This window comes from Rattus norvegicus, chromosome 9 (genome assembly GCF_021556685.1).
Source record: "Rattus norvegicus strain SHRSP/BbbUtx chromosome 9, alternate assembly SHRSP_T2T, whole genome shotgun sequence".
NCBI lineage: Eukaryota > Metazoa > Chordata > Mammalia > Rodentia > Muridae > Rattus > Rattus norvegicus.
Genome location: NC_141542.1, coordinates 26,327,667 through 26,343,730, shown reverse-complemented (window position 1 = coordinate 26,343,730; position 16,064 = coordinate 26,327,667). Strand labels below are relative to the sequence as shown.

General features: G+C 45.9%; 1 protein-coding gene across 2 annotated transcripts in view; it reads left to right on the top strand.

Annotated features, from left to right (window-relative positions):
• Positions 1-16,064, top strand: part of Kif6 (kinesin family member 6) — a 295,931-nt gene that overhangs the window by 148,207 nt on the left and 131,660 nt on the right. For both annotated transcript variants that reach the window (NM_001431181.1, XM_087564678.1), the window contains 1 exon segment: positions 2,046-2,261. In NM_001431181.1, coding sequence (NP_001418110.1) covers positions 2,046-2,261 — 216 coding nt within the window.

Below are 16,064 nucleotides of genomic sequence, written 5' to 3'. Positions count from 1 at the left end.
CAGACACACACACAGACACACACACACAGACACAGACACACATACACACACACAGACACACACACACAGACACAGACACACATACACACACACAGACACATACACACAGACAGACACACAGACATACACACACAGACACACACACACAGACACAGAACACACACACAGACACACAGAGAGAGAGAGACAGAGACAGAGAGAGAGAGGTGATGGGGGTGGGGGATGGTGGGCGGGGAAGGCGGGAGGGAGGAGAAGCTCACGAGGTTAAAAACCAACCCAAACAAAGTTGACGAACTGCCTCATTAGCCTCAGCCTCTAATTTTAGTTGAGTCTTAGCAGACCCCATGTCAAATTCAAGTCAGTTTTAGCTACTTTATTATCCAGCCAGTAACACTAAGTCCAACTGCAAATTACACCCCCACACACGCCCTTGTCTCCAAGTGCCGCCCACAATGTTGTCACCCCTGCGTTCCTTCCCTTTTTCCTACCCCATCCATCTCCAGGGATGGCCTCCGCCCTGGCCCTAGCCCCAGTTCCTGCTTCTTTTCTTGGCTTTGATCCTAGACTGGGATCTTCCTGCAACACTCCTACCAACCTCTCAATAGTTGCCACGGCTTATGAGGATCTGTGCGTTGAGGACAAATGAAATGAGATGTGACAGAGGGGGTCCAGTCCAGGCTGTGTGTGTATGTGTGTGTGTGTGTATGTGTGTGTCTGTGTGTGTCTGTGTGTGTCTGTCTGTGTGTGTCTGTGTGTGTGTGTCTGTGTGTGTCTGTGTGTGTGTGTGTCTGTGTGTCTGTGTCTGTGTCTGTGTGTCTGTGTGTGTGTCTGTGTGTGTGTATCTGTGTGTGTGTGTGTATCTGTGTGCGTCTGTGTGTGTGTCTGTGTGTGTGTGTGCGTCTGTGTGTCTGTGTGTGTGTGTCTGTGTGTATGTGTGTGTGTGTCTGTGTGTCTGTGTGTGTCTGTGTCTGTGTGTCTGTCTCCACCGTCTTCACTGTTCTGAATCCCATACGGCTGTTCAGGTGGGTGGCATCTGATGCTTCACACTGTGAATGAGTCACTCAAGTCAAGGTTCCTTCATACTGAGGCTTGGATTCAGAATGGTGTCATGAAAGGAGACAAGGGGCCAGTGTGAGGGCACCTGCCACCAAGCCTGGCAACACGAGTTCAACACCCCGAATTTACCTACTGGGAAGAGAGGACACACAGAGATACTCTGAGACACCTCTTGACAATGTATTTTAAGGGAATGGAAGGCACGCTGGGTGTTCTGAGGGGAAAATGGATTGGCCAGCTAGAAATCAACAAGTCGAAGCTCAAGTCTGAGGAGCAATATGGAGGTTGGATTGTTCCCATGATACTTGCTCAAAACCATGTGTAACCTAGGCCCCTCCCCCTCCGTTCTGAGTAGCAGTCTTCTCTCCTGCCCCTGGGTTTTCTGAGACTCCGGTGTACATGAGTGTGCATGTGCACACATGCTCTTCTTCTTTTTTTTTTTTTTTTTTTTTTTTTTTTTTTTTTTTTTTCTTTTTTTTCGGAGCTGGAGACCGAACCCAGGGCCTTGCGCTTGCTAGGCAAGCGCTCTACCACTGAGCTAAATCCCCAGCCCACATGCTCTTCTTCTAATGCCTGCCTCAATCACTCTCTGTCTTACATTTTAGAGGGTCACTCGCTTGAACCTGGAGGATGCCAATTTGGCTGCTCACACTGGCCAGAAAGCCCCATGTGTTGTCCTTGCTCTGCCTCCCAGAACTGCATTGGCCAGGCTTGCCTTTCCCCTTTGCCATACCAAAGTTGGTCAGCCTTTCAAAGGTCTTTCCGTTTGACAGCTTCCGTGTCATTGTGGCACAACGATGGCTGATTCCCTCCTAAGCTGCGGACAGCTGCACATGCAAATTCAGGGAGCATCTGTGTCCCTGTGGCCAGTCTGCACCAAAGGGCGCTAGTTACGATTATCTGGTTGGAGGACAGTATTTGCTTTAGGAATTTTTGTCTAATCACGATCATCTCTCAGGAGCCACTAAATCCTTAAATCAGATATTTAGATATCCTGGTCAATATGTTAAAAAAGGAAAAGAAGAAAACTCAAGATGCCCTTCAGTATTCAAGCACAGAGAAAAGCGAAGCTAGGCCACCTCCGAACTCGCCCTTCATTGCTGGGAGCCCGGCAGGTCAGAGGACCTCATTCTCCTCTTCCCTGAGCCAGACCCAGGACCTCAGCGTCTACAGGCACAGATCCAGCTTGCTCCACAAGAAAACAGGTGGGTTGACGACATTTCCAGTATTCCTCATTGTCCGTGATGGGTTTCTACATCACACCTGACGAAGGTTCCGGTGATGTGTTTGTTAGAATTACGTTTTCAAGTGAAATACTTGTTTTCCGAGCTCAGGAGTGAGTGAGGAAGAATCGGGTAGATCATGGCAGCCTTGGATGTGGCATGAGACGAGTCTGCATACAAGTAGAGATGTTAGCTTCAGAGAGGGGGATGAACCCCTTTCTGTGACAGGCAAGCAAGAATGAGGTCCACATTGTGACACCAATGTGAAGATGTTGTCAGTACCCAAGTAAACTGTCCACGGCCAAATAACTTTAACACACCAATACAGCTTTTATCAAAGGCTGATTTTAAAAAAAAAAGCAGAACTATGAGGTCATAGGATTCCCCAGGGTTGAGCTCAGCCATGGGTGCACTTTCCTTTCCTGACTTTCAATGGAGGTATCGGTAAGGCTTCTAAAGAACTCATTAGAAGCCCAGTCTCCTTTGTGTTGAGCTGTTGCAGACCAGCATGTTGTAGTCACATGACTGAGCTTGGCCTGGACCCTGAGAATATGAAGGGTGGTGCAGAGGAGTAGACAGCGCCCCTTTTTGGCCAAAGGAGTGGAGAGAGCCCCCTGTTGGCTATGTAAGATAGCATTCCCTGTGCACAAATTTGCTTAGAAACCCTCTGAGACATCTAGCCTGAGCACGTTAGAAGTTTGGTGCTAGGCCTGTTAGTTTTATCTGTCAACTTGCCACATCCCAGAATGACCTGGGAAGACATCCTCCATTGAAGAACTGTCTAGACCGGGTTAGCCAATACTCTAGGCCACACTGTATTCCTACAGGCCCCACGGGAATGTCTCTGTAAGGGCTTGTCTTGATTCCTTTGACATGGTTTCCAGTGTACGCTTCCTCGGGACTACAGAGATGTGTTGTGAGAGTGAGCAGGGGGAGCGCCATTTTTGGTCTGCACCCTGGGCTGTGTAAGAGTGAAGGATGCTAGAGAGGGAGCAAGCGAGGGCTCCAGCAGTGCATTTGTCCTCTCTGCTCTGACTGGGGCCTGATGCTTACAGTTCACGCCTTAACTTCCCCACAGCAGCAGGGAAGCAGGGGATTGTGAAGAGGGAAACACTGCCTTCCCCTTGGCGCTTTTGGTCAGGATAGATTGTCACAACAGAATTGAAAGCAGCGTAGGCCTTCTCTAAGCAGCGGACTTCGGTTATCACAGACAACATCAAGTAACGTGGAGACGGAAGTTGTGAAATCTCACCCCTGCGTCTTTGGTTCCGCAGAACCTTGCCTCAGTTAGTCCTTCCATGGCACGGCAGCGTGGTTTCCATGTCCTAGGGAAACGACAGTGTGTTTGTAAGAGTGAGGTGACTGGTTCCTCTCTGGCACTGATTCCCGCACAGCCCTGCTACGTTCTCTTTATTGGTTGGAATCAAATGGGGGAAGGACCTGGACAGGTGAATCCTGTAGTTGACCTATCCGTTCTGAATATTGGCTGTCTTGCTGGTACAAGCACACACTTGGTCGTAAGCACAGTGCTATTTGCTATTGTTATAAGCACAGTTTGCTCCACCCTTGTATATACAAGTTACTAGGCTAAATTCTTGACCTGAATTAACTCATTTAATCCTTATCCAGTGAGGTAAGTTTTTCTTTTGCCCCAAGTTAAAGATGAGGACATGCACAAACAAATGCAGTCTTTGACCTTAGAGTAATTATAGACCAACAGAGCAGAGTCACTGAGGGAACAGGTACTAGGACCATGTCAGAGAAAACCAGAAAGATCCAGAAGGGCTTTCAAGGGTAAGATGCATGTGGGGGAGTACTCCAATGAGAGGGAATCCATTGTTTGGTGATTCGCCAGTGCCCCTGTGGGATCTAGGACATGAGAAGGTCAGATGAGGTTGGCATGTGCAGAACAGACCAACAGAAGGCATTGAGACTCGTGGCCAATTCCAAGGCCACATAGTCTAGGCCAGAGCCTGGAAATGCTAAGAGAGGGGTGGGCATTCTAAGTGTTAAGAAATGGGAATACACAGGCCTTAGTAGCACATAGGCCATGGAAAGTCCGGGTATGTCAGTGCCTGTGACAGTCTCTGCCACGTGAGAAATGTCTTTCCTGGCCCGTGTTGAAGTTTTGACCATCATGAACATGTGTCAGCACCTGTGCTCTTGGAACCCAGAGAACGATATTCAGAGCATGGCACTGTAGCCAGAACGTGGCATTGTAGCTCGCTGGCTGCATATTATGAGCCACAGGAAACTGGGAAGCCACAGAAACAATTCCCTTCCTAACCGTATCCTGTTCTATTTCCTATTTCCTCTCTCCTCCAAGGCAGGCCACAGAACCTAGAACCCCTCCCTCCAAATGCCACTCATGAAACTTAAAACCAGCCCCTCGATTACTCATGAAACAGCTCGCCATGGGGAATTCCCTGGCTTACCTTGCTGGGCTGGATCATACGACCTTCCCTAAAAAGGAGGTTCTGTCCTCTACCTCATGGGAAGAGAGGCCACAGAGGGAGGCCAAGAGGAGTGTAAGCATGCACTGCCCAGTTAGTTTCCTCACCCAGCCCATTATATCAGACAATGTGTAGCCCAGTCACATGTCTACGAAGCTGTCCTCGGGCCTGAATATTAAAGGAGTCGACTTTATCTAGGTCTTTGGATCTAAGTCTTCCTTCTGAAGACTCCTTGACCACACAAAAGTTGGCTTAAAAAACCTGCTCCCCTTCTCTTTTTCTACTCTATCTTTTGTTGTAGGGGAGTCGCTGGTGGCCATATGACAGGTGAGGAAACGTGTCCTATCCTCCTTCCCTACACCAGTCAAGCTGAAGGCTAGCTTCAATCCCCATGGAGGAATACCATTCGTAGTGAATGGAGTTCTAACTTCTGAACTGTTGTGTATATGAAAAAATGGACTCAGATTCACCAACCCAACCCTAGCTGTGGGCTAGACTTTTTGAATGTGGATTTCTTCTTTCTGCACCATCTCCCTCCTCAGAATGATTCTCCCCACGGTGTCTCCTCCCTCCCCTTATAATTATAGTCAACTTTTCCAAGGCCTCGCCCCTCCCTTGATCTTGCCACTGAGATGGACCACAGTTTTGTTTGGAAAACAAATTAAGTTTACTTGAATTGAAAACGTCTGAAAGAAAAAAAAAAGTACAAGAGCAATTGTCTTCAAGGTCCAAGAACAAATGAGGTCAAAGCGTTGGAGAGGGGCCTCCAGTCTGAAGTGCTTTCGAGTCTTAACGGCCATTGGCTGGAGTTCCAGGAGACTGGTTAACGGGAGTGAGCTGACAATGGTCTGACAGTGCTCTAAGCATTTGGGGAAGGGTTGGAAGGGGACAGACTTTATTGTCTGGCAAAGACTACAAGTAGGAATAAAAAGTGTGCAGGAATTAGAGTCGCAGAGCAAGCACCCTGGAATGGGATTCTTGATTATGTTTAAGATCCTGGGAGCCAATTAGATGTTTGGGACCACAGGGGCTGAGAAGCTTATGTAAACTAAAGCATATTCAAATGAATCAATAAGGCTGCTGGTATGGAAGTTTTTCTGTCTTGCGAAGGTGTCTAATGCAGATTTGGTCAGATTTGGTCAAACCGGCTTAGAAAGTATGGTCAAAATTTGCCCGTCTTCCGTTCTCTTCCACTCACCTCTGAAGTCAGCAGAGCCTGCGCACGTTTGAATTAGAAAGTGGGGCTGGATTTACTGCTCCCTGGAGAATCCGGAGGTCACTGTCCAAGCAGCCGGTCAGGTGGAAGAGAGTCAAGGATTTGGGGTTTGAGTTGTTGACGTGGAGACTGAATGTCTATTGTGGTTTCCTCTGAAAGACCAGAGGGCTTGTTCAGACTCAGTTTGGAGAGTTACACCATTCTCTCATGAGGCGAGGGATGTGGCTCGCTTGATAGAGTGCTTGCCTAGCGTGCACAAAGCCCGATTTCCATCTGCAGCACCTCGTTAAACCAGTTGTGGGGTGGGTGTTAGGGGTAAAAAAGAATGCCTTAGCACTTAAGAACTTATATTGCTCTTCCAGAGGACCCAGGTTTGATTCCTAGCACCCACTAGGCAGGTCACATCTCTAACTCTAGCAGAAAGCCAAAGTCAAAGCCAAGCAGCATGCGCCTGTTATCCCAGCACTGGTTGGGCAGAAGCAGGTGGATCCCAGGAGGTCACTGGCCAGCCAGCCTAGCTGAATGAGTTATCTCTAGTTTCAGCAAAAGTAAATCCTGTTGCTAATAATAATACTGATGATGTTAATGATGATAATAGATGATGTTGTTGTCGGATGATGATGATGACGGTGGTGGTGGTGGTGGTGATGATGATGACAATGACGATGACGGTGGTGGTGGTGGTGGTGGTGGTGGTGGTGGTGGTGGTGGTGGTGGTGATGATTATGATGTGGCAGTTCGTGGTTAAGAGCCTGTGAGTGTGTAGTATTCTTGTAGAGGGCCCAGCTTTGTTTCACATCCTCTTCTGGCCTATGAGGGAGCCTACATACATCTACACAAACCAAATTGTTCTCTTGAGACCAAAGCCTACTGTTTATAGTCTAGCTGTACCAAGTCCTCCACTAAGTTAAAAAGAAGCACTCAAGGAGACACCAGTGGGGGCGAAAACCATCTTCATGCTTTCCATAAAAAAAGGCATTCCTGCAGATCCAAGGACTCCCAGTCACGGATTACTCTGCCAAATCCTGGGGAAATGCATCTTTCAAACCCTTATTTGAAAGGTATACAGAAGAGACGAGTAAATGAGGCCTGAACATGAAAGCCAGGAGGGAGAAAAGGTGACAGACAGATGCACAAACACACAGATGTCTGCTCTCAAGTCTGAGCACCCCAAGACTCTCATCTTAGTCTTTGTGAGCCCAGTGAGGTCTTATGAGGTCTTATCTCAGACTTATGAAAAATGGCTTCTGTTTTGGTTTGGTTTGGTTTTGAAGGACGTTGACCTTTATTGAGAATGAATTCCTTGAGTTTGGCTAGCCGCAGTGGACAACATGAGCTCTATATACCTTGTCCCAGCTAGCTTCTGTCACCTTGACACAAGCTAGAGTCATCTGGAAGGAGGAGCCTCAGCTTAGAAAACGCCACCCATCATAGTGGCCAGTAGGCAAATCTGTGGTGCATTTTCTTGACAGGCAATGAATGTGGGAGGGCCCAGCCCACCATTGTGGGATCTATAAGAAATTCAGCTGAGCAAGCCACAGGGAACAAGCCAATAAGCAGCATTCCTTCATGGCCTCTGTTTCAGTTCCTGCCTCGAGGTTCCTGTTCTATCTGCCTTCCTGTCCTGACTTCTCTCGGTGATAGACTGTGATTGGGACATATAATTCAAGTAAAATATTTTCTCCTCAAGTTGTTTTTGGTCACAGTCTTTATCACAGCAATATAAAGACAAAGACAAGCCCTGTCTGTCTGTCTGTCTGTCTGTCTGTCTGTCTACATCTATCTATGTCTATCCTTTTATATCAGTGTCTACCTACTTCTGTCTATATCCACCTAGCATCTCTCTCTCTCTCTCTCTCTCTCTCTCTCTCTCTCTCTCTCTCTCTCTCCATCCATCCATCCATCCATGTGTCTACCTATCTACTGATTGATCTTTTTTTGGAATCCATGAGCACCTAGTCTAGTCTACCTGTCTAGTAGGAGCAATGTGTCAGTGGATAGAATAGAGATGTCATTCCACAGAGTGAAAGCTCAAGGAAAATGGCTGGCATGGCTCCCCAAAAAAGTAGTCCAGGGCTAGGGAGATGGCTCTTTTAATAAAGTGCTTGTCTTTTGAGCACAAGGATGTAGAGAGAATATTTTGTGTATTGTATGGATGCAACACCTGTCAATTAAAAAGCCTATGGCCTATGGCTCAGGCAAGAAAGAGAAGGTGGATGAAGAAATTCTCATCCAGGAGGAGAAAGGATTCTGGGATAGAGCTAGGCACGGAAAGATCTACCCAGGAAGATGTGAGGAGATGGACTCATGGCACCTGAGCACAGGTGACCAGCCACAAGGCAGAGTGTAGGTTAAGATAAATAGGTTACCTTCACTTATAATTCTAGTCAGAGAAGAGTCTGGCTATATTGTCAAAGTATTTGTAAATATGTTTTGAGTCTGAGTCTTGTTTCTGAGAGTACGAGGCTGGGAGGAAGAACCAGGCCTAACTTCTATCCCATGTTGGATGCTAATCTGTTGTAGTAATTTTTAATCTTAGTCAGGGGTTTCTACCTTGTCTTTGATCATTCAGTTCCTAGATAAAAGACACAGAACTTTTATATTTATAATAAGCCCACCAGATCTGGGCAGACATCTTCCCTCTGACCTATTAGAATCGACTTCCTCATCAGTAACCCGAGTTATAATTTGCCTGGTTCTGTCTGGGCCGCTCTAGCCAACCCTCATGGCCATGTTTTCCTGACTCACCTACCCCATGGCATTTTCTCCTCTCTCCACCCTCTACTCTCTTCATGGTCCTGCCTCAGACCCCAAGCCCAGGAACTGAAACCCAACTGCTCTCTTCTACTCAGCTGTAGGCTGCCAGCATCTTTAGTCAACAAATAGTTTCAAATGGATGCGAGTTTCAAATTCTCTCCTTGCTGGAGGCATCCAGGCCTTGGGGGCCAGTATTTGGCATTACCATACAGAGCAAAAGACCAAACCTCCACACAAGGACCTGAATGTATTCCCCAGAAACCACATTCAAAAATCTTAAGTATTATAGTGCCCACTTGTAATCCCAGCAGTACTGGGGAGGAAGACAGGCAGATCCATCAGCTGTCTGAGGGATGGGCTACTAGGACTCATTTCTATAACAATAAAAACAGCTTTGTGGCTTCATAGATGTGTGCCATTCCTCAGCTAGAAGTTCAAACAATTGTTATTGAGTCCCCCAAACTGATGGTTTCTACACATGTCTCTTCTGCTGACAAGCCTCCACTGGGCCCCCTGGAGGTGGCACTGAGAAGCAGGGAGGTTTGTCCACTGTTCTCTTGGTTGAATCAAGCACACAGCTAGGTGTCCTTACACTTTGTATCCAACACTGTTCATTCTGTCCCTTCCCTCTGAGGGAAGGTCTTAAAAGTTCACCCCCTGATGAGGGACACTCGTTACATCAAACACTAGTGTTTGCCTTCCCTGAAGTTTTAGGAACCTGTTAACAGCTTCTTTTTTTTTTTTTTTTCAGAGCTGGGGACCGAACCCAGGGCCTTGTGTTTGCTAGGCAAGCGCTCTACCACTGAGCTAAATCCCCAACCCCCCATTAACATCTTCTTTATCGAATTTGATTCTCTGGGATTTATATCAAATTACATGTAAATGCTTTTATTAGTGTGTTCTGTGTTTTGGAAACCAATAGGCAGATCCTAATTTAGTTTCCTCAATAAGACTCAATTGAAACAGTCATGTTGGCGCATGCCTTTAATACCAGCACTCAGGAAACAGAGGCAGGTGGATCTCTGTGAGTTGTGGGCCAGCCTAGTCTACACGGCAAGTTCCAGGCCAGCCAAGCTATGAAATGAGACTATCAAAACACAAAACAAAACAAAACAAAACAACAACAACAACAACAACAAAAACAAAAACAACAAAATCCATCTCTCAGCTGTCCTGACAGCACAAGCCAGAGTCTGTGACTCTGTTCCTATGACAGCCATGTCTATCTGTAGCTGTGCTACAGTTTACCACACAGACGCATGTGTGTGAGCTGGTAATTGTGACTGAAAACATCTGTCTCCACTCAGTGCATGGAAGGCCTGTTTCTGTCATACGGCCTTTGTAACTTCTGGGTCCCCTGATTGTCAACAACTGGAGCTTGATGAAGGTGTCTGTGACGTGCTGAATGGAGCTGTCTCACATGTTTGTAAGATTCATCAAATGAAAATGGAAGACGTTCAATTAATCTGAACTCCTGATGAAGACGTGTTTTAAGTTGCATGGATCCTATGCAATAACACTTCTCCTAAAAAAAAATTCATCGATTATCTGAAATTCAAAATTAACCAGGAGTCTTAACATTTACCACACACACACACACACACACACACACACACACACACACAAAGTCCAAATCCTGGCTCTGAGCTTTGCAATACTGCTTCATTGCAGGAATTCACAAGTCATCTGTGATGGACCGCTGCATGGGGCTCCAGTGACAGTGTTTGTCTAGCATGCACAATGTTTTGTTTTGTTTTTTTCTTTATTAACTTGAGTATTTCTTATTTACATTTTGATTGTTATTCCCTTTCCCAGTTTCCCAGCCAACATTCTAACCCCATTACCGCCCTCCCCCCAACAATCATGTTCACTGGGTGTTCAGTCTTGGCAGGACCAAGGGCTTCCCCTTCCACTGGTGCTCTTACTAGGCGATTCATTGCTACCTATGAGGTCGGAGCCCAGGGTCAGTCCATGTACAGTCTTTGGGTAGTGACTTCGTCCCTGGAAGCTCTGGTTGGTTGGCATTGTTGTTCATATGGGGTCTCAAGCCCCTTCAAGCTCTTCCAGTCTTTTCTCTGATTCCTTCAACGGGGGTCCCGTTCTCAATTCAGTGGTTTGCTGCTGGCATTCACCTATGTATTTGCTGTATTCTGGCTGTGTCTCTCAGGAGAGATCTACATCCAGTTCCTGTCAGCCTGCACTTCTTTACTTCATCCATCTTGTCTAATTGGGTGGCTGTATATGTATGGGCCACATATGGGGCAGGCTCTGAATGGGTGTTCCTTCTGCCTCTGTTTTAATCTTTGCCTCCCTATTCCCTGCCAAGGGTACTATTGTTCCCCTTTTAAAGAAGGAATGCACAATGTTTTGAGTTCAACCTCTAGAACCAAGTGAAAAGACCTGTTCTAAAGGAGAAATAAGGAAGTCTATACAGTTGCAGTAGTGTGCAAATCCCATTTCTTTTTGGTGGATGACTGGAGTCGACCCTGACGTCATGTTGGCACCAAATGCTGCAACTTCTGATCTTCCTCCTTCCCTCCCAACTTTAATTTTCTGAAACAGGAGAAAAACAGGCAGACTCTAGCATTGAACACTTCTCGAAGTTTCTCTTTACACATTTTGGTGACTTGCTGTAGGCCGCAGACTGCAAATGCTCTGTAGCACACTGGGAAAGCGTGCAAGGCACTGTTTGCCGGGCGGATCACTATTAGTAGAAACTTTCCTGTGTGCCCTATCTACACAGACTCGTAATCAGAGGGTCAGCACCCAGTCTCTGCTGGGCCCCAAGGAATAGTACAGGAACTGTCCACTCCAGTCTGACCATAGTCCTGGCTTAATCTGGGTGTTGATGGACTCCTTATCTTGTGACTGCCTTCCTAGAGCTAAGTCTTTTTCCTATGCTTGTTTCTGGAAGTAATAGCTAAGACTATACTGATATTAGGATTGACGATATAGTCTGCTCTACTGGGAGGGTTCCAGGTACCTGAAAACACTCCAAACTTTCCAAAGCTGGCAGGAGAAATCGAGTATTATTATTTGCACACCATACTCCATGGAAATACCAGCTATGCTAATGACCAGCATGAAACTGGGATAGACCAGGGTCACCTATGAACAGCCCAGGGCAGAAAGGCTGAGCAGTCCCAGGGCCAAGTTTCTGGGGACAATTTCAAATGCCTTAGAGAAGTTAGCGGATATAATGAAGGCAGTGTTGTTACACACAAACACACACACGCACGCACACACACACACACACACACACACACACAAACACACACAGTGTTTTGCCCATTTTCACTCCTGATAAAAGCCAGTTCAAAGCTCTCTCAAGCCATCAGGGCATGAGGTTCCCTCCTGTATTTGTGCCATTGAGACACTTACATATCTCTTTTTTAGGGGTTTTCTATCTTTTTTTAAAAGTGTAAAAAAATTATGTAGGTTTGTGCATGCCTGTGTATGGATATGCACATGATACAAATGTCTGCAGAGGCCTCCGAACCCATGCGGCTGGAGCAGCAGTTGTGAGCTACCCAGTGTGGGTGCAGGAAGTCAAGCTCATGTCCTGTCTAAGAGCAGTACGAGTTGAGCCATATCTCCACTTCTGGGTGTTTCATTTCCACAAAAACAAAACACTTTTCGAATAAGGCTTGAATGATGTTTCATGAGACTGGAGTGGCTTCACCCACAAATTCGACCAACCGAGTGAGTTGGCCATTTGGAGAAAAGTCCTTAACAATTTACATTGCCCTTCATGGCCAGTCACCACGCAATAACATAGCAGTTGTAAAGTCTAAGCATGTTTTATAGGAATTTGTATCAGTGTTCACAAGCTAACACCTAAGCGGTCCCCTTCATGAAGCTGTACACATAAGTCCCGTGTCTCTCACAGTCGAACTCTCCGTGAAATACATCATTCTCCAATTTTGATATAACCTGAGAAAGGGTAGGTCTAACCATTAGCCTGCAATGCTCGGGATAGCAGCACAACTAAATCATGTCAATTACAGCTGTGCACAAATACCACAGGCACGTACTGCACACAGCCCCTCCCACACCGACACAGCACACGGGTGCACACCAGCTCCCCCAGTTCATTGAGTCTTTCTTCTGCATCCTGTTTTATTCTGTTCTTCCCAGAGTACAAAATCATCCTGCTGCATGTGTAATGGAGAACTATCTAAAAGATAGATTCCCTAGTTCATAGGTTCAATTCCAATCCATTCAACTCCTTTAAGATCGGCCGCCCTTGGTGGTTAAGTACAGACATCTCTCTTGTCTCCTGTGGCTCCATGATACCTCTGACCCACCGGTTCCACAGCATAAGCAGAACTGGCATGGCTGTCAGACACAGGAGACGATGGGAAAGTTAACATTTTATCTAATGCAGTTCTTTGTGACTTCTTCGCCCAGGCTCAGGGTAAGTTTTCTGATAACATCGTGCAGGGCAGGAAATGTAATTTAGCACTCGATTGCTCTCTCTGAACTCACCAAGTTCTGTTAAACTTACTGTGTCAGCTGGGATAGACAGCAGACAGGCTCTTTTTCAACCTTTCTAAGCAGAAGTAAAACCCTAATTGATGACCGTATCATTTCCTAACTTCCTTGTTCATTACCTCTCCCCACTCTAATTACACATCCAGCATGGGGTAATCAATTCTTGCCATTAGCAAATGGAACCCACAGGAGCCCATTATCCCCGCGCCCATGGCTTCAGTGCTCAATTTGCCATTTCTGCGGGATAGCTTTGTTTTATAGTAGATTGGCACTAGGTCTGAGACCCTATTTTTCACCAAGCAGAAGCGGGCGATCATGCTGTTACTGCTGTGTGATGTGTTCAAGGGAAGACATTCCCCTCAGCCTGTGCATCCCACAGGCACCAGAAGTTGAAACTGTAAGACAGGCGTGGTTGTTTAAATGAGAAGAGATCCCCTGGGCTCGGATATTTGAACCTGTGGTTGCCAACTGGTGACGTTTTAGGGGAGATTTGGGGATGCAGCCCTGCTGGGGGAAGTCTGTCACTAGGGGTGGGTTTTGAGATTTCATAACCCTGCCCCACTTCCAGTTTGCCCTCCCTGCTTTACGTTTGTGGTTGAAGATGCGGTTTCTCAGCTTCTGGTCTGGCCACTGTGCCTGCCCGCCATAGCTCCTCACTAGAATGGAGCCATCTCTCTGAAACCATAAGCCCAAATAAAATAATAACTGAATATAAAAAGAATAAAAATAATGTTATTAATAATAATGTATTATATGTGAGTGTAATATATTATTAATCACATCATGATGCTATATAATTATCATTAACGATATATTAATGATGAATGTTAATAATTAATGCAAAATGATAACTAATGTCAATTGTTGGTATTGTTAATAATATTATGTTATATTAATGATAATAATATTTCCCTCTCTAAGTTGTTTTGAACATGGTGTTTTCATCACAGCAACAGAAAACTAACCAATACTGCAGTCACTGGATTCCTGTTGCAGTCACATCAGATTTTTCAGCCATACTCACTGTTGCCCTCCCCTTCCAACATTTCCCCATCACTGCCCCAAGCAAAAGCCTTTGTCAAGGCCAAGGCGCTCTGACCCAAGTAGCCCTCCTTCCCTGAGTCTGAAATAGACTCTGCATTGTTTCCTTTTGGATAAATGAGATCAACACCTTGGAAAGAATAAACAAGAGCTGTGCGCTGTGCCTCACTTCTGTAATTGCAGCACCTGGAAAGCTGAGGCGGTGGTGTTACCACAAGTTGGAGGTCAGCCGGGGCTATAGAGTGAGTTTCAGACCAGCCTGGGCTACATTGTGAGAACCTGTCTCCAAGTTTACAAATGGAAACAAAAATGAACTGAAGTGTAGGCAAACCATCACGTACCTCAGGTGTTTCCTCTGGCCGCATATGTAGGTAGCATGGGATCCACAGGACAGACCGAGTGTTCTGTAGTCACCTGACAGGCAGGAGTGCCATCCAGCATAAGGACAGGGGCATAGTGGAGTACAGGAAGGGGTAGGAGGAAGAGAGAAAGGACAAAAGAGAGGAGGGGGGAGGAGAAGAGGGGGAGGGGAGGAGAAGGAGAAAGAGGAGGGGGAGGAAGAAGAGGGAGAGGAGGAAGAGGAGGGGGAGGAAGGGAAGAGGAGGGGGAGGAGGGGAAGAGGAAAGAAGAGGAGGGAGGAAGAGGGGGAGGAGGAAGAAGAAGAGGAGGGGAGGACGAGGGAGAGGAGGACGAGGAGGAACCTTATCCCGGAATGCTGCTACTCTCACCTTCCTAAGGAGCCTCCCAGGTGCTTCACTATGCACAGTCCACATCCAACATCCTCTGCTGGGGTTCAAGGAGCCAGGAAGAGCAGGAAGCAAGCACAGTCACCTGTTCTCCAGGAAGTGATTCGGAAAGGAGTAAACATACCAGAAAGCTGGTCCCTAGGTCTACCGTCTGCAGTCAGTTCAGGATTACAGGAGTTTGCTGTCTATGTGGTGACTGCCTAGCAAAGGAAAGTCACAGGAAGTGCTATCCTTAATTTTGCAATTGATGGTTGCAACACTTGCCTTTTAAAAAACAAAAGCACTACAAATAAGTTTCCTGAAATTTTACCTTAATCTTCAAGTTTATTACCTTATTTTTAACTACTATTTTAAAAACATATTTTTATGAATTGGTACATAAATATAGAAATATATATCATTATACATAAATAATCAATATAAATCTAGTTATTAATATTACATAAGTGTATGCCTATAATTATGTGGCTTTATTCATGTGAATATATATAGAAATCTAAATAATATAAATATACAAGTAATATTAATATTTATATTTATAATTTATTTTTAAGTAAAACAATTAAGCCTACCAGTTATATATTACTTGAACATATGTAAATTTTGCACATAAATGTGTCATCTGTATATATATAAAATTTGGTACATATATTTATCATCTGTATATATAAAAACCTATGCTGTAGGCTGGAGAGATGGCTCAGCGATTAAGAGCACTGACTGCTCTTCCAGAGGTCCTGAGTTCAATTCCCAGCAACCACATGGTGGCTCACAACCATCTGTAATGGGGTCTGATGCCCTCTTCTGGTGTGTCTGAAGACAGCTATGGTGTACTCATTTAAAAAAAGCCAAACATACAAAAAACCCTCTGTGCTGTAAGGCTGAGGAGACGGCCCATGGCCCTGGATCTCAGTCCTCTATCTTCCCACACAGACCAGCTTTGTGCTCTGCCTGTTGTTGGCACTGAGCATGTGCAGTAGGATTTATTGAAAGCCTATGATTGGCTCTTCCCACAGCCCCTGCTGTGTCCTGTTCTCTGTAGAGATGGGTGATGATTCCATTTTCTGAGTGCTTAGCA